We start from the raw sequence: 20,042 nt of genomic DNA, 5'->3' as shown, positions 1-20,042 counted from the left end.
TAAAAAGCTCCATTTTTGCATTAGAAAATGAATTTCCTATAATGACAACTTGCAGATCAATGTAAGTCTTACATGAACATTGGAATTTTTTAAGTGTCTCAGAATTATTCCTTTAGCTCACAACCCTTTAACTTCAGTTCTGGTTAAACTTACTTCCTAAACTTACAGCACTATCCCATTTTAGGAGACCAGAGAGACCTCATCCCAGCCAGGTTGGGAACTGTGCTCATGGAACAGCTGTGTCACAAATACCAAAACAAACTCCTGCTCCAAATGGTATTTAAGAAAAGCCCAGCAAGACCCCCATGCAAACTGTGCAGTCCAAGGAAAGCCCATTCCTTTCACTGGGCCTGGCAAAGAGCAGTATCTGGGCCAGCACAGTACAGGGGTGTCCAGAAGAGCTTCCCAGCACTGACCTTTTCCCAAAAAGCTGATAAACTGTAGAAAGATACAAGCTGTGGGAAAGAAATCTCAGAGGTGGCACTTAAACAGGAGGGGGTTGCATGTAGGTGTTATCCCTAAACTTATTATTTTGGCAGGAAGAATTATTCTTCCAAACCTGCAGTTCATACCTCACTCAGTGGGAAATATTAAGGAGAACCAAACTCTTTTCAAACGAGGTCTGGTGTATTTATCTACTCTGGATGCCCTTCCCACATACCTTAAGGACTTTCTTATTTATTTATCACATAATACAGTTCATTTTAAAGATTTATTTTCCTTTTTCACCATTAGCTAAGTGTTCCTTCTATATCAGTGAAGGCCACTGTCAACAATAGTATCACCTCCAGGTTCTCCTGCAATACCCTTGAGCTTGGAAGCAGATTTACATCGTATGGGATATGCGTTCACACACTATTTTAAACATATTTTTAAACATTTGAATAACTAAATGGGTAAATCCTGAGAACCTTACCCGGTGTTTATTCAGCCCTTACTTACTGAGACAAACTCCCAAGGCCAGAGTAAACAGTGAGAGGGGACCTCAGGCCTTCACCCCCAGCTATAAACAATGAACTCAGCACAAACTGAGATTCTCAGCTGACACTGGGAGAGAAGCAGCACTTAATGCTTCTCCCCATTTTGCTTCCAGAATGATTATATGAGGAGAGATTTACTTTCTCCCTAATAAAACATGCCCCATCCAAGATCTTCTCCCATACACAGCTGGAACTGCAACAAGAAACTTCGATGAAGAACTACTTGTTCATGAGACGATGAATACAATTGGAAATGGAGGGGGAAAACGTCTCAGTGGGAGGCACAAAGCACAAATACTGAAGGAATTTGCCTGACTGGGGGAACTGGTGCTGTTAAGAAGAGTAAATACCATTGCATCTACATCCCCTTGGACCATGAAGCCGTCAATATCCAGCACTCCCACAGCCGCCCTTCCATCACAAGATGCCTGTCTGCACAGCTTTGGTTTCGTGCTCATATTGCAAGTGGGTAACCTAAGGAAAGGCAATAATCTGACAGACTCATACAGCAAACCAGCTCACTGAACAGTATCTGGGATTTTGACTCAAATTTTCACACTCCTCATTGCAAATATGGCTAATTCAAAAAATTTAAATCTAACAGAAAACTCCTGGTTTTTATACAATTACTGTATTCCCTTGAAAATTCCATTCAATTGTTTTAAGGCCCAGAAACAACATAGAAAATGACCAAGAAATCCCTTATCATACCCCATTTCATTTATATTTTAGTTATTATTTTACAGTTATTGTAAGAAAAGGCATTGAGCACAAAATCGAGTCCTTAGTGTTCACCATAAGAACGACACAAAGCAAGCAGGCTCTTCAATAAATTCATGTCTACTCCCAAAAACCAAGATAGACAAGGAATCTGGAAGGGTCATTCATTATATATATATCTATGCTTGTGACCTGAGAAAAATCTCCTATCCAGCTCTCCTTGGAACAGAACACTCCAGGAAGACACTCAGGTTTGCTCAAGATTTTGGGCTTCAGGCTAATAAATCCTTCTGGGTCGAGAGAGTGATCAGATCTGGTTTTCTGCAGCCTTGATGAGAGTGTTGTACCTGTCAGATCTGATATCATCACTTTGAAGAATACAGAAAAGGAAAACCAAAAATCTTCTGTTACAATGAAAGGCCGCCACTGCTGCTGGACTTTCCCGAACAAACATGGGAATATTGATAAACCGACAGCAAATCAAAATTAAATTGCTTTGTCCTGTCCCCTACAGCTGAGTGATGCTGTTATGTGAACATTAATGAAGACAAATTCATCACTTCCACAGAATCACATAATCCAATGTGATTCCTCCAATACAATTCCTTCCTACAACAGAAGCAGCAAAATCCCCCAAACCCTATTAAAATATTCAGGTGTTACAGCTGGGAAATAAAGGTGCAGGTGCCGGACTCAAGGGCTAGATCTGGTAACAGGTAACCTTCAATCCCACACTGCTTTAAGCAGAGAGGCCCAAATTAGGCAGCCCAAGACTTCCAGCAGCCAGACCAGATAAATCTTAGTAGTGTCAACGTAAGTATGTGAAAAACTCCATCTCCCTTTCTCAGTCTTTCTAAGGCAAAACACGGGGAAGGGAGTGGGGAACAGGAGAGGAGCCCTGTTAACTGTCCTGGAAAAAGCCCAGCATAAGGCTTTATATCCATTGTGTTTGTATCAAAAACAATAGAAAATCCAAGAAGGCAGAAAACAGATCTCTGCTTTCCACATTGTTTATCATAGAGTGCAGTATACTCGTCTGTGGTGTGCAAATGCTGTCACTTCAGAACACAAAGGAAATACACACATACAAGCCAAAAGTTCCAGCTCAGATGTCACACACTCCCAAAGCACTGGATTGGGCAGTCTGTAAAAGCAGCAATTAAAGGAATGATAATTAAAAACATACTTTACTATGAAGTGCCTCTGTCTATCATCTAATAAAACTGGAAGAACATTCCTACTGTCTCACCCCTTCACTGTTGCAAAAAACCCCAAGACCACCAAAGAGAAGACACTGCAGAAAGAATCATAAAAACATGGAATTCTTGAATGATTTGGGTTGCAAGGGAGATTTAAGCTCATCTCCACCTCCTGCCACTGGTAGGGACACCTTCCACTATCCCAGGTTGCTCCAAGCCCCATCCAGCCTGGCCTTGGATACTTCCAGGGATGGGTCAGCCACTTCTCTGGGCAAGTGTTCTAAAGCCTAAGTATCCTAAATCTGACACCCTAATCCATGGCTCTGTGTCACATGGGGCAGTTTGCAGGTAACCACAGTGTGCTGGAATTTTCAAAGTAAGAGTTTTCACTGATGCCAATGAGACATCTCTGGAAAATCAGCCTTCATGGAGTCTCTAAGCAGAGTATTTTCCAAAGCATTCCCTCTGTCCACATCTACCCCTTGAGTCTGTGAACTCAAACGATCAGTTCACAAAAGGAAAGGGGAGCTGAATGTACAGTGTTCTGGGAACGTTACTAAGCTTTATCTAGTTTATGTGCAATAGAGATTAAATTGCTTTCACATACATTGCCCTGTACAGGTTGATTACCAGGAGAGCACTGGGGTGCAAATCTCTGATGTCTCTGAACAGGCACACACTAAATAAGAACGTCCCATTCTCCCTGTCACCAAGACATACCTGAGCTTTGAATTATGTCAGGCCAGGAACAAAGGAATCTTGCTCATAACAAAAACTTTTAATAACTCGCTGAGAAAGCCTCCCTTTCATCTCTGCCAAGCTTTAGGAAAGGCTGGGAGGCAAGCAGAAATAAACATTGTACAGACTCACCACTGCTGGCTCTAATGTAAACTCTCCAACTTCCTATTTACATTTCAAGATCTTAAGCTTTGTGGTTTACTAGTTCTGCAAGTAAGTGCTTTGGGTTTTGGAGGCTGCCTGCACATGATCTCCCACCACTACTGAAGTCTTTCTAGCTTTTATTAATATAATAAGGAGGTCAGAAAAGCAACAATCTTTTATATGCCCTGCTAGCAAAAATATTTTACTTCTTGCCTTTTAAAAACAAAACAAAGCAAGCAAAGCATACAAGGGCAAATTAATGCCAGCAAAGGGGATATTACATTTGTGTTTGTTTCTTTTTGAAACTGAGGATGCAAGAACATGGAACGAGACAGTTTCATTAAAAAAAGGGTGTGGAGGAGTTCTTTGAGGGACAAGTAAAAGAAGGTGGCAATTTTATGCATATATAACCCTTCTAAGGCCATGAGCTGAAAAGGCACCTAAGTAGGCTCTGTGACCTTTTCTTCATAAGGCTAAATCTGTATACACTAAGAACCTGCAACAAGAGTCATGAAGTCAATGTGGTTTTCATTTCATGCAGCCCTTCCTCAATGTAAAACGTCTTCATTAGCTGGGAAGTCAGCACTGTGACTGCTGCCAAATCAATATAGAAGAGAGCAGGACTGAACTGAACGAGGACAGAGCGAGGGAGAGGTTCTTGAGACACTCAGTCATTTCTCCCATCCGAAAGACACTGGCTCTGTGACTCACGTGCAGAACAGGCCTTACAGAAGACAAGAATATTAAAAAAGCAAGAGGGCAGGCACATATCAGTTTCCTAAAGCTCACAGAGATCATTTCACAAACATGCCCAGGCCGCCCCAACCTTCACTAGGTTTGCTTTTGTTTTTATTTTTTCCCTCCTGCATTCCTCCCAAACCCAGTCCCTTTCCCCTGGTCAGGAGAAGGACAAATTGCTGCCTCTGCTAAGCCCTGGGTCACAGCCAGTTGGCACCGGGATGTGCTGCCCTGGGCTGCTGGCCCTGTCCCCCCGGAGACTGCACGTTCCGTGTGAGGGATGCGTGTCCCGCGGGAGGGAGGCGTGCGAGGCTGGAGTGCTCCGACCCGCTCCCCAAACACACTGCCCGATGCCATCCCGCTGGATCAAACGGAGCTGGCAAGGCAACTACCAGCCCACTTAGCCCCTGCAAGCTTTCCTCTCATCACAGATGATTTCCAGCAGCTGAGGAGTCCCTGTGCGGTGATTACTCAAAGTCTGCTGCTTTAACAACGTGGCATGTTCTGAAGAGGAGACTCTCGTATCAGAGCCAAAATACACTGAATGCACTTGCTGGTCTGGCTCCCACCGAGATTAGAGATCAGGCTCTGAGAACACTTTGAGCCAGCATGTCTCTGCAGTCTCCTCTCCAGGATGTACTGCAAAGGACACGTACTGTGCATGCTTTGGGGGTGGAAACGTGCTTTACACTCTGTTTGTGTGAACAAAGCTGGCAGCTCGGGCGGATATTGTGGAGCAAAGAAGCTCTATTGTGTTTGCCAGTCATCACGAGAATCAAATGAACAAATTTAGAATAAGCAAAGTGGGCTGAAGTTCCTTTAGCAGAAAGCACTCAAAGGCTGGTTAGGCTTAGTGAAATAGAGTATGGGACATTCTTCCTGAAATTATAAATAGTAAACACTTGGACAGCAAAACGATCTGCCCATTTTGCTGTTCATGTAGTTGCTCTGTCTTTTAGAACATACAGTAAATCTGAAAAGATAGAAGATAAATTGCTTGTCCCTCTCCAATTTAAAAAATGACTAAATTATACACTTCAAACCACATATACAATATTGCCTGGGGAAAAAAGAACTGTGCATCAAGCCAGGTGAGTCCATTTCCGATGCCAAAAGTTACAGAAGTAACAAAAGCAAATGCAAAAGAGACTACATCTAAACTTGAAATGGTTCCCTGATAATCCCCCCAAAGAAGTATTGAGAGCTGATAAAAAAGGAATGACTGAAGAAGAACACAGATCACATCCCCAAATGAAGACAGAAAAAAATACCAGAGACTGGATAGGAAGGAACACAAACTTTCTGTATTTGAGACTCAAAATACCACCAAATTCAGAACCCACCCTCCCCAACTCAGTAAGCTGAAAATAGGCCAGATAATGTACCCATTGGACGATGCTCTGGCTAATTCCTTCAGCTGTGAATGACAAAAAGTTTTAGAGTAAGAACAACAAATAATTTCATGACGGTACAATTGTTCTGGGACAAGTGCAAAGCAGAACACTGTAACTGAGATTCACCACAAAATATAAACAAAAGAGAAGATGGCGGGGGGCAAAAGAAGATCCCTGTTTTCTCTTCAGTATTTCTGGATCCTGCAGCTCTGTGTGCACGTTCTCCTTGTCCTGCGTGAAAGTCCCAGTCTGGGTTGGAAGGGACCTTTAAGGGGTAATCTCATTCCAACCCCTGCCATGGGCAGGGACACCTTCCACTATCCCAGGTTATCCCACTAGCCCTGTCCAACCTGGACACTTCCAGGGATGGGGCAGCCACAGCTTCTCTGGGCAACCTGTGCCAGTGTCTCACCACTGTCACTGTAAAAAATTTCTTCCTAAGATCTAGTCTAAATCAACCCTCTTTTGGTTTAAAACCTGACAGAGGCAGCAGTACTGCCAGATTACTTGCTGCAAGGAATACTGGAAAATTTCTGTGTCCAAGTCCCCTGTCATACTGCTTGTCCCTGTTACTTTTCAGCTTTTGATAACTTGCATCTGAGAGTTAACTCAGTTCTTGGTGGTCTTACACATCTGCAAAAGGGCAAACACGCCTCTGTTTGGGGCTGGGACATGGGAATACAGATACCTGAGCCTGAAATCCTCCCGATCACATCAAGGTTTCAGAATAAAAAAAAAATTTTGAAACGTTTAAAATATCCCATAAAGCCCTAGGACACTGGCAGCAAGGCAGGCTTTTAGGGAAACCAGTTACCTTACTCCCAGAAGTTAGGGCATGTCTGTTAGACCCTTGCAAACTATGAGTTAGGAGTGACACGAGAGCTCCTATTTCAGGGCCTTGAACCTGCTGGTATTTTGCTGGGAAAAACTACACACACATTTTGTGCAGTCACCATGGCTACACAGGGAAAGTCTCCTAAAAAGTTCCAAAGCTAAGTGTGGGTGCTGGAGCCCAGAGACCCCGTCTGCAAAACACGATGGAAGCAGCCCACTCAGAAAAGTCATCTGTGAGTATTCACCACTGGAAAGGAACACCCACGGATCGAACCTGCAGGGATGAGTCCCAGCCCTAAACCAAGGGACAATCCTTCACAAGTGCAAGGACAGCTTATTTGCCATTCCACATGCAAATTCTGTCCATGACTTTTGCTAGGGTAAGGGAGGCAGCAGAGAATCATGTAAAATGAATAACTGTCCAAAAATATTCAGAAGACCATCTTTTCGTTTCTTTTTCCTCATGGATAATGGATGAGCCCTGAGGTGGCAGTGACTTTGAGAAACTAACAACTCAGACCTGGACTGGGATCAATAACCTAATTACAACATGCATTTTGCTGCTTTCATGAGCTATTCTAATATCTCAAAGAGACATGAAATTCTTTGTGTGTGTGTGATTACCCCAAACTGTCAGTGGTTAATTCCAAAAGGGTATCCTCACTTAAAAATGGCAGTTCTACCACAAATTAAACTATTATAGCCATGAGTAAAATTAGGTTCCACATTTGTACTTTCTAAAATATCAAAGGCACGATTAGTAAAGTCTTTTGTTTAAGATCTCCAGAGTCCTGGAGGTAATGAAAACTGGGTCAAGGAGTAGTTTCTCTCAAAGTTTAAAGTCAATGCTCTGTTCAAGCAATACCTGCTCCTGTGACTCACAGAGTATTTGGTGTAGAGAATGGAACTACTGTACCAACACACACACACCAACAGTAGTACCACTGCCCTCACCAAAAAAGGAGGAAGAGGGTGAAAAGAAAGGCATAGTAGATGATTTTGAACAGTTTCCTGTTACGGTCCCTGAAAGAAATCCAGCCGTACTTTCTCCCTGCTTTCTGTTTGCTGAATTTCTCCTGACAGTTGGCTCCTTCGTTTGCCAGAACCACAACAAAGGACGGCCTTGAGTTTCCACACAGGCCATTTTCTCCCTCTCTCCTCTCTGATCATCTCACAAAGGTATTATTGTTGCTGGTTCACTGGGGCTCAGTGCACCTGAGGCACATCAAAGGCACTTTTTAGTGCCCGCCTGACCACACAGGTCTCTCTCCCACTGCATTAAATTAAACTCGATGATTAATCTCTGTAGCCCTGAGGGTCCCCTGGTGCACCCAGAGAGAGAAAATATATATTTCTATCAAAACACAAGTATAATATACTTTCATTTTATAGCCCTAATTAAAAAAAGGAACAGCTAATTTCAGCCAAATGCAGCTGCATATAGGTCTCATTAAAACACAAATACAACTGCTCTGTGTGCTACACGTTCACTTCATGCAGCCTGTGCAGGTAATAGATAAAAGAACAGTAAACCAAATCTCCTTTCACAGATTGAATCCAGAGAAGTTTAGAACTTACTTATTGTCTGCTGGCTACAGATTGTTATACCTCTGTGCAGATGAGTGAAGGAAGGCAGTTAAGGAAATGATTATAAAATGCTGAGTAGTTACATTCAAATAAAAATCCACTTAAATCCAGCCAAAAACTGCGCAAGCATCTATTCCCGTGTTTGCATTAAAGTGATTGAGAGCCTTAAAAGGTTCTACCTTGTGCAGTCTGTGTTCAGCTTTGGGGTTGCTTTAATGACAGAACATTGACGTGAACTTTCTTAAGTGCCTTTTGTTCCATGAGCATATTTAAGGGAGCCACATCTCCCTTGGTTGTGGAGTATTCACACAAAAAGTGCTGGGAAAGTGTCAATGCTGATGTGCCACGCTCTAGTCTGGGAAGCAAAACAATCTATATTTGTGAACTGGGTCTAGTTAGAACATACTAATGTAAAAATATTGAAAATTAATAAATAAGCACACATGTGCTCCTACAGGGCTGGTTGTACTAAAGGAATAAGCTGGAGCCAGGTGGCCCATTGCCAGCTACTCAACACTGCCCTTAGACCTTTGGGGGAACCTGTCTGCGAGCTCCTCAGCTCATTTCAGTCCAGTATTATGTCTCTATAAACTCAACTCATTTTAACAATTTAAACTAACTCAGCTGAATTAAACAGGTTAAGAAGAGTTCACTCAAACAGCTTCTACTGAAAGGGCAGAAACCTCCACCAAAAACCTGGAAATAATGAAAGTAGTGGCAGGCTCAAAGGGTGACTCCTTTCCCCAGGGCTGGTACCTGCAGGTGCCCCACCTGCCCTGCAACACACACAGAGGTACCAGTGGAATTTTTCAGAGACAGAGCAAGCCAAGAGCGATGGAGTTTGAGGCTTGAAACTTTTGTTTAGGAAGGAGCCCAAATATATTCCAGTTTGTCTACAGGATTTAAGCTCTTGTTCAATGCTCTGCTTCACAATAGTGGGATTATTCACGTCTTTAAATTCAATCATGTGCTAAAATGCTTTGCAGGATGACAATCCATGTGACAAGATCACCCTTTATTCACGCTCAAGATCACCATGGATTCACGCTGTTACTACAGAGACAACTTAACTTACTGTTACGCCTGATGTTTTATTATCAGCCTCCTTTCTTTTTCTCTCCTGTAGCTTTCTCCATGAAGCATGTTAGTCCTCTCTAACACCTCTAGCACTCCCCGTGCCATTTGCTCCTTTTGGAAAAATCCAAGTTATAGTCAGTCTAAATTTAAGACCAAAATGAGTTTTAAATAAAAAATGGGGCAGAAAAGGGTACTTATCTAAATGGAATGCTCTCAGACTCATACATTTTAAAACGGTATAAATTTCAAAAGCAGACACTAAATTTTAATTGCAATCTCAGAGAAAGCTTTTGTATTAATTCACTGAGAAAAATTAGCAATGTGAAAATTGCTTATTGGGGGTTTTCTTTCTTTTTAGTCATGATAAGTATCATAATTCTATACATCATGGCAATTTTCAGAGGAAGAAGGATTTATATTGATTCAGGCAAGAGGTGGGGGAGAAGGGCTGTGACTGAAGACGTGCACTCCTTCTCCAAAGCCACTATTCTGCAACACATTAGTGACAGGCTTGTCACAGATAACTCAGGCTCAGAGTCTTTGGCTCAGATTTCAGGCTGCTCTTTAAGCCACTCTGGCATTGTGGTTTTTACTTTCCATGTCATTTTTCAGTATTGATTTCTACTACTATTAAAGTTCTTGCCTAATAGCAAATGCACGGTAATTTATAATTAATATCTGAAGGAAAAGATAGAGTTACCAGAAAAAATTCAAGGGAAAGGAACTGGGTGAGAAGGACAAAGGTCACTCTTCCCTTCAGAAACATAAGTTAGTATATTCTGTACAAATCAGAACACAAAACCTACCCCCATGTGGCACGAAGATGTTCCACAGATCATTGCAACTCGGGATGTAATCGGCTGGTTCTCACATGGCAGGTTATGTCCTTTCACATCTGCTCCAATTACTCCTATTAAAATAAAATTAAAGTTCTCTTTTAAAGAAGAACAAGCCACCCCTCACCAAACAGAGCTCTTCTGCACACAAATGATTGCTAAATAATCTGACACAACTGCCACAAATCAAGAAAGTCTACTTAGTCATTGAAGAAAAGTATTTTACCCATCAGATTAAAATTTTTATTCCAGATACAAGGACACAAGATCATTTCTTCCACGTTCACGTTTATCATCACGATTTTTCAGTGTTATTTTGCCTGCAACCTGACTTTATTCTCTTAGGTAGCACGCTGACATGCAAAGTAAAGAGTGCCCTGCTGTAATGGCAGGCTGCAGATGTGTTTATTTGTTCACAGTTTATCATACACATCCCAGATGATGTGTTTTGTCAGGGGACGAGTTGGAGAAAGGGGTAACTTGGCAGGAGACTGGAAGGCTGCCAGCTTTGTTGTCTTCACTGCTGCTGCTCTTCTGTCTGTGTCAGAACCATCTGAAGGGAGATTATTCCTTCCCTCAGAGGAACTGAGCTTGGCTCTGAAGAGCCTCTGCGTGCAGGACAGGACAGGACAGAGGACAAACTCAGCAACACTCAGGCTGCAGTAGAAAATATACCCAGGAGATGCCAGAGAGGTGCCAGGCAAAGCTACAGCCAAGCCTCAGAACACATCACATCCTGCTTGATTCACTCCATGGGAGGTTACAGTGGGAATCCTGCCCTCTCCTCCTCCTCTCCCAGGCTGCATTCTTGCACCACGTTGACCTGTGCCCAGCAAAATGCAGCAGCCCAACAAGTGACATTCTCTTAGTTGTCTTTTTTTCCTCTTGAATATCACTTTTCAACTGGCAAACTCGTCACCAGACTGTTCATTGCATCCACATCTGCATCTGCAGTGCTCAGTCTGGATCCCAGTTTGCCGATGCTGCCAAAAAAACCCTTTCCCCTCACTGTAGAAGGACCATGAAAGCACTTGCTGGACACTGTGAAGGATGCCAAGTTCTGTGTCTGATTCATATCCTGCATTTCATTAGCACTTTCTTGTTTAGGTCACCACTGCAACATTCTGTTATCAAATCAGTCTTACTGTGAGTGCCACGGTTATCCTGGTGTTATCATGGTTGGAAGTCATCTAAATAATCAGAAAATTAAGAGGCTAAAATTTTACAGTCTTCAATAATCATAGGAATCATTATCTGTCCTTATGCCCCTTTATCCTTTAATCATGTGGCAGCACAGCTGTCAAGCAGAGAGGCAGGAAAAAGAGGAAGCCAAAAGTAAGGCTTCTACCTCATATGCTCTTTTTTTTCACTGCTCCAACGTGATATGTATGAGTTCATATTAGGAATTTTGGATAGAGTTGTCTACAAGGCAATTTCCTCTACTAAACAACACTGTATTAGAATTTCTAAAGCAGCTAAAAATCTTGTTCACACTTGAGAGGGACCAAATCTGTGAAACTGAATTGTTAACATATGTCATAAATGCATTTTCATAAACAATACAAAACTAAGGACTCCGTGTTTAGATATTTTTTAATCACTAAGAAAATATACATTCTGCAAAACAGGCACTCTGGGCCTTTTTGGAGTTTTGAGGGTGGCTTTACTAGCATTTAGAGTTGCAAGAGTCTTCCTATTTGTGATTAATTGAAGTCAGAGAGCATACAAGTCCAGGACATTCTCACAACAATGAAAGCTTTGATTATTAATACCGAATACAAGATGACCATCATGTCATTCTGGTTTAGCCAGCAGGACACCAAAGAGCCCTTTCCATTACTCTGCTGTTACAAACTGTTTTTAAAACAACCAGCAGAATGTGTTTAAGAATAAGAAGAATGACACCCACTGGATGCCTACTACTCTACAAGTCATATCCTTCCAACAAATTGTAAACCTCAGTATTTCAATACAGATCACAGAAGGGTAAGAACTAAAACATACATCAGTGCCTTTCCTAAACAAATGTTTTACACCAACTACAAGAGATATTTATTTCCAATATTTTCACATTTTACTTCACTGTTTCAAATATCTCTTCTCTCTTTTCTTCTGGGCTCTTTTGATCATTATTAAAAGATTAATATGATTTAGTGCATTGCCATCCTCAGTGTCTTTTAACCAGAACAGTTTCATTTCCTCATTATATTATCTTTCTTCTCCTTTTTGCTTTCCTGTTTTACCTTCAGGAATTTCAGCTCTGTATTCTTCACAGTGCAGGTAAAACTAGACTTGAAAAATATTTAAATTTCTTGTTATCAACAGCTATGGATGAAGGATTTATATTCAGTATTTGGGAGGTGCAGCCATACTGTTTATTCTCTACATACATTTGCACTCTACAGTTCTCCTTTTTCTCCTGTTGTCACTTCTGTTATCAAAATCTTTTTATTTTTACTGCTTTTTCTACTAGTTTCCCTACCTAATTATGATCCCTCCAAGACTCAAGAAGGATGACCTCCATCTTCAATCTTTCTCTTGTCCTAGACTGTACTGAGCTATTGTGTGATCACCATATGGGTTCTCCCACTGCCTTCCTGACTCTTCCCTCTGTGATTCCCCTCTCCCTCTCTAACAACCACCTGGATGTGGTGTTTTCCTTCCCCTGGCAATCATTTCAGTAGTCTGCTCCTGTTTGTGGTGCCATCTGGGAAAACATATTTGGATAAACAGGACTAGCATAAGCAGACTGTCTCAGTCCACTGAAGCCCTTCTCTGAGGGCTGTCAGTAGTTCTGTATTTCCAGCGTCAGAGATTCTTTACATAAGTTTATAAAAAAAGGAACAGACACTTGCTCTCTATTCTTCTTTAAATTCAATTAACTGATTTCAACACATGAAACTTCCTGTGCTCTGGATCCAGTACTCACATCATGATGCCAATTAAACAAGGTCCCTCCACTGCCACATTTCCATGTACTCTGTGACAACCCAGTTTTGCAGCAAGTTCATTATTTCAGATCAGTTTATTATTAAATCCTTTTCCAAGAATACAGAACTGCCAAGGCCCACAGTTAAACACATTTTTAGGCAGTTGGGATAATAATTGACACAAAAAGATTTTTAAGTCAGTCACAACAGTCGAGGCACAACACACCTACAACTATGACACTAAAGCTCAGTCCTCCTTTTGCAGATAGATCTATGTCTGATCCCTCTGAGGTGGTAAGAAAAGCAATCTACATGATTACTAAACCTCATCAGAAACAGTGATCAGAAGCAAAGTAAAGCATTTTTAAACATTTTAAAAGTTGCAGACTCCAGCTTCTAGAAGAACAAAAGAGACTTAAAACAGCACAAAACATCTGAAACAAAACTGGTATTTTAGCAGAAAATCATATTTCAACCTAGAGAAAAATCCTCTGATGAGCAATGAGATTCCCATTGAAAAATACTGTTTCAATAACACTGTAACTTCCTGAGGTGAAGGAACTAATTTTTTTCTAAACTATCAAATAAATAACCTCAATTTCCTGCTGAAAAAGTTACACTGAATCTCTTTGTTATTGACTTCACTAAGATCAGGCCAAACAACATAGTAAGAAAATGAAGCCACTGAACCTACCAAATACATTTCAACACAGTTGAAACTGGGCACATCAGAATATGATGCTGGAAAAGCAACAAAGTCTAAGCATCAGGCCTTAAAGCCTTGAAGCACGAATCACTTCTAAAACTAAGAAGGAAAACAACTATGAACAAGCCTCAGACATGAGGCTTCTCCCTCAGAATGTTACTTTTTTTATTTTTCTTGTCTATCCCCAAATTTTGAGCAACAGAAGATGCAAACTCTCAGCATGCTGGAGTTGGAACAGAATGGTACTTCGGCTCTGGAATTCAAAGTGGAACTAGCAGAAGTTAACAACTTGGAAATACAGCTGAAAAGACAAATAATGGTGATAGCTCCTTCTATAAACAGACATACAATATTAGCAGTTATTGAGATGACTTTTTTAATTATTTTTTTAAAATAATTGGATAAATAGTTAAATAGTTTAAATAGTTGGATAAAACCAGGCTGTGAGAAAAACAGCTTTCTAAGGTTAATTCAATACATTTCCATCTCCAAGAAGAGTAAACACATGAGTGAGTACCTAGTCCTCCAGCATGTGCATCAATGAGAGATGCTGCCACTGCAATCCCTTCAGGGAGACCCAGATCTTTGGCAGCTTCTGGCGTTAGACCTTTTCCAACGGCCTCTCCGGGAGACAAGACATGGTTTCCTGGGCAGACACGAGAAAAACCAAACACCTGTCAATTTACTAAACAGAAAAACCAACGTGTATGTTATTACAAGAATTCCCTTCCTCTCCCTCAAGTCAGCCTGGGATACATAAAACAAAGAAGTGCATCAAAGAACTCAGTGGGATGGAGAAGGATCTTTCATTATCTGTCTGTACATTAAACACAACCAGGCTGGATCAGGCTGTCCCATAGCAATCTAGAAGTTCAAAAGCATTCAATGTCCTATCTTGCCACAGAGAAAGATTTCACCACAAGCAATTAAATTCTGCTTGGCATCTTCCCAGGAGACATAAAATGCAGGAATCCCAGATTCCTGGGGCAGTTGCTGCCTGGGCTGCCTAAGCCACTCCCTGGGCACGGGAAGGAGATTCAGCTCAGTCCATGCTCACAAACGAACACTGCACCTGTTGCACAAGGAACAGGCCAATTTTTTTTTTCCACTTCCATCCCTTCCAGCAGTTACTACTAGGAATAATGTGGCTATAGCAACAGAAACTCTGAAAAAGAAACTGGCTTAAGCAGCAAATTCCTCCTGTTGCAGCTGTATTTCCTCACAGACTTAAATAATGCCTTTTTGAGCCTTCCCTGGCCTTGTGCAGTGTGAAGAAGGCAGGGAACACAACCCCTCCCTCCCAGCCCTGTCACTGGGGAGCCCAGGGGCAAGTCCTGCCTGCATTTCCCTCCACTGCCATTACACACATCCAGTTCTGTCCTGTGAAAAGAGACTGTTCCAATAATTAAATCATGATGATAGAGGCTGCTCAGACCTCAGAAGAACAAATCTAGATTCATTAACCTATCAGAATTTAAGGACACCCCCGAGAGCCTCCTCTCAGGCTGCTGATAACCCCAGCCAGTGAGACCAGCAGCTCCTGGGATTGCACACACTCCACTATTTATCTAAAGGTTTGGGGGTGGGAGGCAGAGAAAGGCTCAGTGGGAGCTCCCAGACATCTCCCTGCCAGTGCCAGGGCTTTTAGTACATTATCTGTAGCATTTACTAAATTCAACACATCTGGGTAGAGTTGGCAGAACTCCCTTTTAAAATACAATCCTATTTTCAGGGTCAATTCTATTGAGAATGTTACACCTAAAGCACACTCTGATGTTTAGAAAGGACACAACGATCCTCCACAACATTGATTAAGAGGAATCATAACATATCAGGAATACACTAATGCCCATGAGCATCATCTTCTAGAAATGCAGTAATACTGCCTGTTAGATGAAAAGATTACGGAATTAAATTCACAGCTCTTCAGTTTTTCATATCACTTTGTCTTAGCTTTAAAGATGTTGTTTCTTCAGTTTAAGAAGTCACATTCTCCTTCTGGCCCCTTCCTGAGGGATGCAGTGTATGGAGCACTTTGGGATCACACAGCACACACAACTTCATAGTATGAGCTTCATTTCTCCAAGAACTTCTATTCCATTGACAGTCACACACCACTGTGCCTGAAATTCCAGGCTGAATCTCACACTGGAAATTTAAAACAAGCCTATATAGCCCAAATTTTTGCACCTGACTTTGGTTTATATTCAAATAATGGGGGCAATAACCAAACTTCACCATTAAGCTTATACAGAAGGATGTGATGACGTTACATAACCTCCTCACAGGAAAAAAAGTCTGTATTTTATCAATTTTATACTTCATTAATTACTCAGTGTAAAATCAAAACACTGTGCTATTTTTTTCAAGAGGTGTATCTTTTGCATTTTTTGCCAATAAGTTGGAGTCCAGGATGTTTCTCTTTAAGAGAATTCTGTATTACCTTTCTGGCTTTTACTTAAGACATTGCAGAAAAATACCAGTAAACTAAAGCTGTTTGCTTCTCCTGACATACAAAGCCCCTGCAGGTGGGAGGAAGTTCAAAAGAGTTCAAGTGGCTAAACCCACATCTTTTTCTTCAGAATCAGCTGCCTGACCTGAAAGCACACAAACATGATGTATATACGGCATGAGATGAAGTTAACTTGAAATAAAACCTCTTTTCAGGCACTCCATTCCATGGTTGACTTGTTTATGTCAGTCATACTAGGCAAACATTTCAGTGTCTAATTACTATACTCCATTTTAGAGACCAGGGCTACTATTACACAAAATCTTTTCCTAGCAGCTTCTCACTTACTGTATTTCTTGTTCATAAGCATTGAGGGAGCAATTTCAGAGGTAAAGATAATCCTCTCTTCTCCAGCAGCAGAAGAAAATGAACCTATAGATTCCTTTGGTACTGGTTTGACATCAGAATGACCAGCAGCACTGTTGTCCCACATGGCAATGAAGTGTGTGAGAACATGCAGGGATGGGCTTCTTGAGGATGCAGCATAATTATCTTATATTTTGAACAAAATAATTAATACTAGAGTCTGCCCCACATGTTTTAGGAGTCAAAGTACACCTGAACAAACATTCCTTGACTGAAAGCACTTCCCAGCAGTCAGAAGTCACCCATGACAGGGATTGCAAAGGGGAGTCTCCCGAGACACCCAACAGCCAGCGAGTGTGGAAAAGGGGTGCCAGAAAATGGGTGCACAAGGAGAGGATTCTTACTCTGCCCCTCTACTTCGTCCTTCCAGCTTCAGAGATCAATGAAAGCTCTGCTACACTCACACAATGTGTTCACAAGGAGCTTTGTAAAAGGAAAGGAGCACGATCTGCATGGCCACTCCTTCTGCATCACAGAATTTGCCTCCATACTTACACAAGTGGGAAAAAGTATGTGGAATGGACACTGAACCACGTGGGTAGAGACCTGGGAAGAGAATTATAATTCTCATGGTTTAATCTTCACTGGAAAACTAGAACATTTAGCTAAGCAACAGTATTAGAATCAGTAAGTGTAAAGTTATTAAATGATAAAATAAAACACACAAAAAGTAATCAGTGAGGAGCCACAACTAAAAATGAAGTGTTTGAAGCTGTGTTCCAGTTCTAGTACTAGACTGGAAGGGAGGGAACAGATTCTTACTTGAGCAAAACACAGCAGCTTTAGAAGTCAAGGGACAGATACTGTAAACACAAAGGTATTGTACTGCTACACACCAGCAATTCAGAGCAGGTGCTGCCACCCCTAAATCCAACCTGTCAGGGAAAAAGAAGCTGTGGGAGTGGAAGGGAGGGAAGTGAGAGCTGCCTGCACAGAGCCGGGCAGTGAGAGCAGGGCAGGAGGCTGCATAAAGGAGGCACTGAAAGGCCCAAAACTCCTCAAGGCTCCTGCCAAAGTAAATGTATCGAGTCCTTTGTTTACAGTAGTCTCCTGTGCAAGTCATTTACCTTTGCTATAATGACTTCCAAAATTAGACCTAAGCAAACAAACCCATAATGGCTGAAGCTGGAGGACTTTCTGTTTCACATTCGTGCAGCTGTCTCACTAATGCAACGCCTTAATCCACAACCTTTCATTTGGGACGAGACAGGCTATTTCCAGCTATTTTTTTCCCCTGTAAAGCAGCGAGTTTACAAAAGGAAAAAGCTGTCTGAATCTCTTCCTCCTCTTTTATCCTTCTTCGAAGACTTATGTTAGAATTTGCTATGATCAAGCTTTGCTTAAAGAATTTCTGTGCTACTAAGGACCCTCTACCTTTTTAGGTGGTTCCCACAGGAACCAGCTATTTACAAAACATAACACACAAGGCAGATAATGCATCTTCAGTCAACTTTAGTGATCAAAATACACTGTGCTGGCTTACTAATATTTAACAGAATGAGGTACTTTAGGATGTGGCCCTTTTTAAAACAACAAAGCCGAGCCCAGCAGGGGCCCAGCTGACTCAGTTGTGATACACTCACCCAAACAGCTTTTCATGCATCATACAGAACAGGGCCTTACACTTCACATGCACTTACATTTGGCTGTGTAAGTGCTCAAAAATTCAAAAGGAATAAAATCTAAGGGAGAAGTCCCCGTTCTTCACTAACTTGACACAAGCAAACTTGAATTGTGTATCAATCTCTTGCTGAAATCCCAGCAGCCTCAGAAAAATCCAACTGAATGGTACATCCCATCCCCATTTCACAGCTCCCCAAACTGGACAACCTCAATGCTTTCTGATTTAAAAGACCCTTCAAAAACCAGATATCCTGCTAAATAAGTGATATCAAACATGCACTGAAGAAGCTATCTAGTTAAACAAAACGGTGCTAAATAAGCACCAAAGGAAACGACCTCAGAAAAAGAAGCACCACCCACTCAAATGGATCTTGTAACAGGCAGTGTAAGGGATTTTCCCCTTTGATGTTTTGTTCATTACAAAGCATGGAGACAAACTCCAATTTTTGTATTATATAATAATCTCGCAATGCCAAGAGTCTGTAAACAATAAAAATAATATACATCATTTCAACCTATCTCATACACAATACATTGTCAAACATCCCTCTCAGTTCCATACAATACTCACATCTAACTGAGATATGAACGTTTGCCTTTCTAGAATTTTTAACCCAGCTGAATAGCCAAAATAGTGCTAAGATCAGAAGGAACCAGGATAATGATGCAGACTATAAAATTATAATACTAAATTTTTCTTATAACTGAATGCATGGTGGATGAAGGATGTTAGAAACAGTGAATTTGGGGCTTTTTTAACCTGCAAACACCCTCCACAAAATTTCCCGGTTGGCTGTTAAAGACTTTAGAATTTACACTGAGGAAAATCAAACAAAAATGTGATATTATAGGCTAGGTAACATAAAAGTGAGAAAAAGAGTTGGTTAAACAAAATCACTTTGACTTTCTTCAGTTCAAAATCCATCTCTGTCTACAAGAGCTGTCACAGGAGCTTGAGGTAGACCTACTTTGGGTCCTTTCCATCCCAGTGTCCCACACAGCCAATGCCAATCCCCTACCTAATGTGTAAGTAGCTCAGACAGACATATTAGGTTGCAAAATATTGGCAAAATCAAGCAACCCATGAGCAGGCAGGTCCTGGTTGATTAAGCTGAACAGTAAATTGGTCAGCAGACCATTGGTGCCAACTTCAACACAGGCTGCTTGCCCTTCTCGGCCCAAGGGAAGAGAGCTGCTCCATGGATAAATGACAAGCTCTCCTGGTTAAAGGTCAAAAGAAAAAGAGAAAGCAGCATTCTGCATCACTGGATCGTTGGACACGTCATGATGGACGTGACTGAGTTTTCTTGCCCGTATTTCAGTGAACCGGAGCAGAGTGAACATCTCCTGCAGTGCCTGGTTCACTGCTCACTGCTGACAGGCCTCTGGCTGCACAGCACAAACCTTTGATGTCTTACTAGAGGTGTACAATATATACCTGGATGTCTTACTCAGTAACGAGTTGCAATGTATTTGCATCCAAACTCAGCTACCTGATCTTGATATTTGTTGCAAACAACAATTTCAATAAGCTGATAATTTACATTTCTGGCACTTTACAGAACAATATTCCTCAGGGTTTCTCAAAGATTATCAATGCAAATGACAGGACTACTGATGTACTTTCAGAGGTGCTTTGGTTTGGTACAGTACACTAG

General features: G+C 41.5%; 1 protein-coding gene across 3 annotated transcripts in view; it reads right to left on the bottom strand.

Annotated features, from left to right (window-relative positions):
• FGGY (FGGY carbohydrate kinase domain containing) overlaps positions 1–20,042 on the bottom strand; it is a 140,112-nt gene that overhangs the window by 54,597 nt on the left and 65,473 nt on the right. For 2 of the 3 annotated variants that reach the window (XM_050306562.1, XM_050306561.1), the window contains exons 7-8: positions 14,401–14,529; positions 10,218–10,321 (exon numbers count right to left, since the gene is read on the bottom strand). In XM_050306562.1, the coding sequence (XP_050162519.1) occupies positions 10,218–10,321; positions 14,401–14,529 (233 nt within the window). The remainder of the gene's footprint in view (positions 1–10,217; positions 10,322–14,400; positions 14,530–20,042) is intronic. The other variant, XM_050306563.1, reaches the window with a different exon arrangement.

The sequence above is a fragment of the Myiozetetes cayanensis genome, unplaced genomic scaffold (genome assembly GCF_022539395.1).
Source record: "Myiozetetes cayanensis isolate MyiCay16 unplaced genomic scaffold, myiCay2020 scf12, whole genome shotgun sequence".
Classification (NCBI taxonomy): domain Eukaryota; kingdom Metazoa; phylum Chordata; class Aves; order Passeriformes; family Tyrannidae; genus Myiozetetes; species Myiozetetes cayanensis.
The sequence above is the reverse complement of the archived record's forward strand: the minus strand, read 5'-3'. Positions and strand labels throughout refer to the sequence as shown.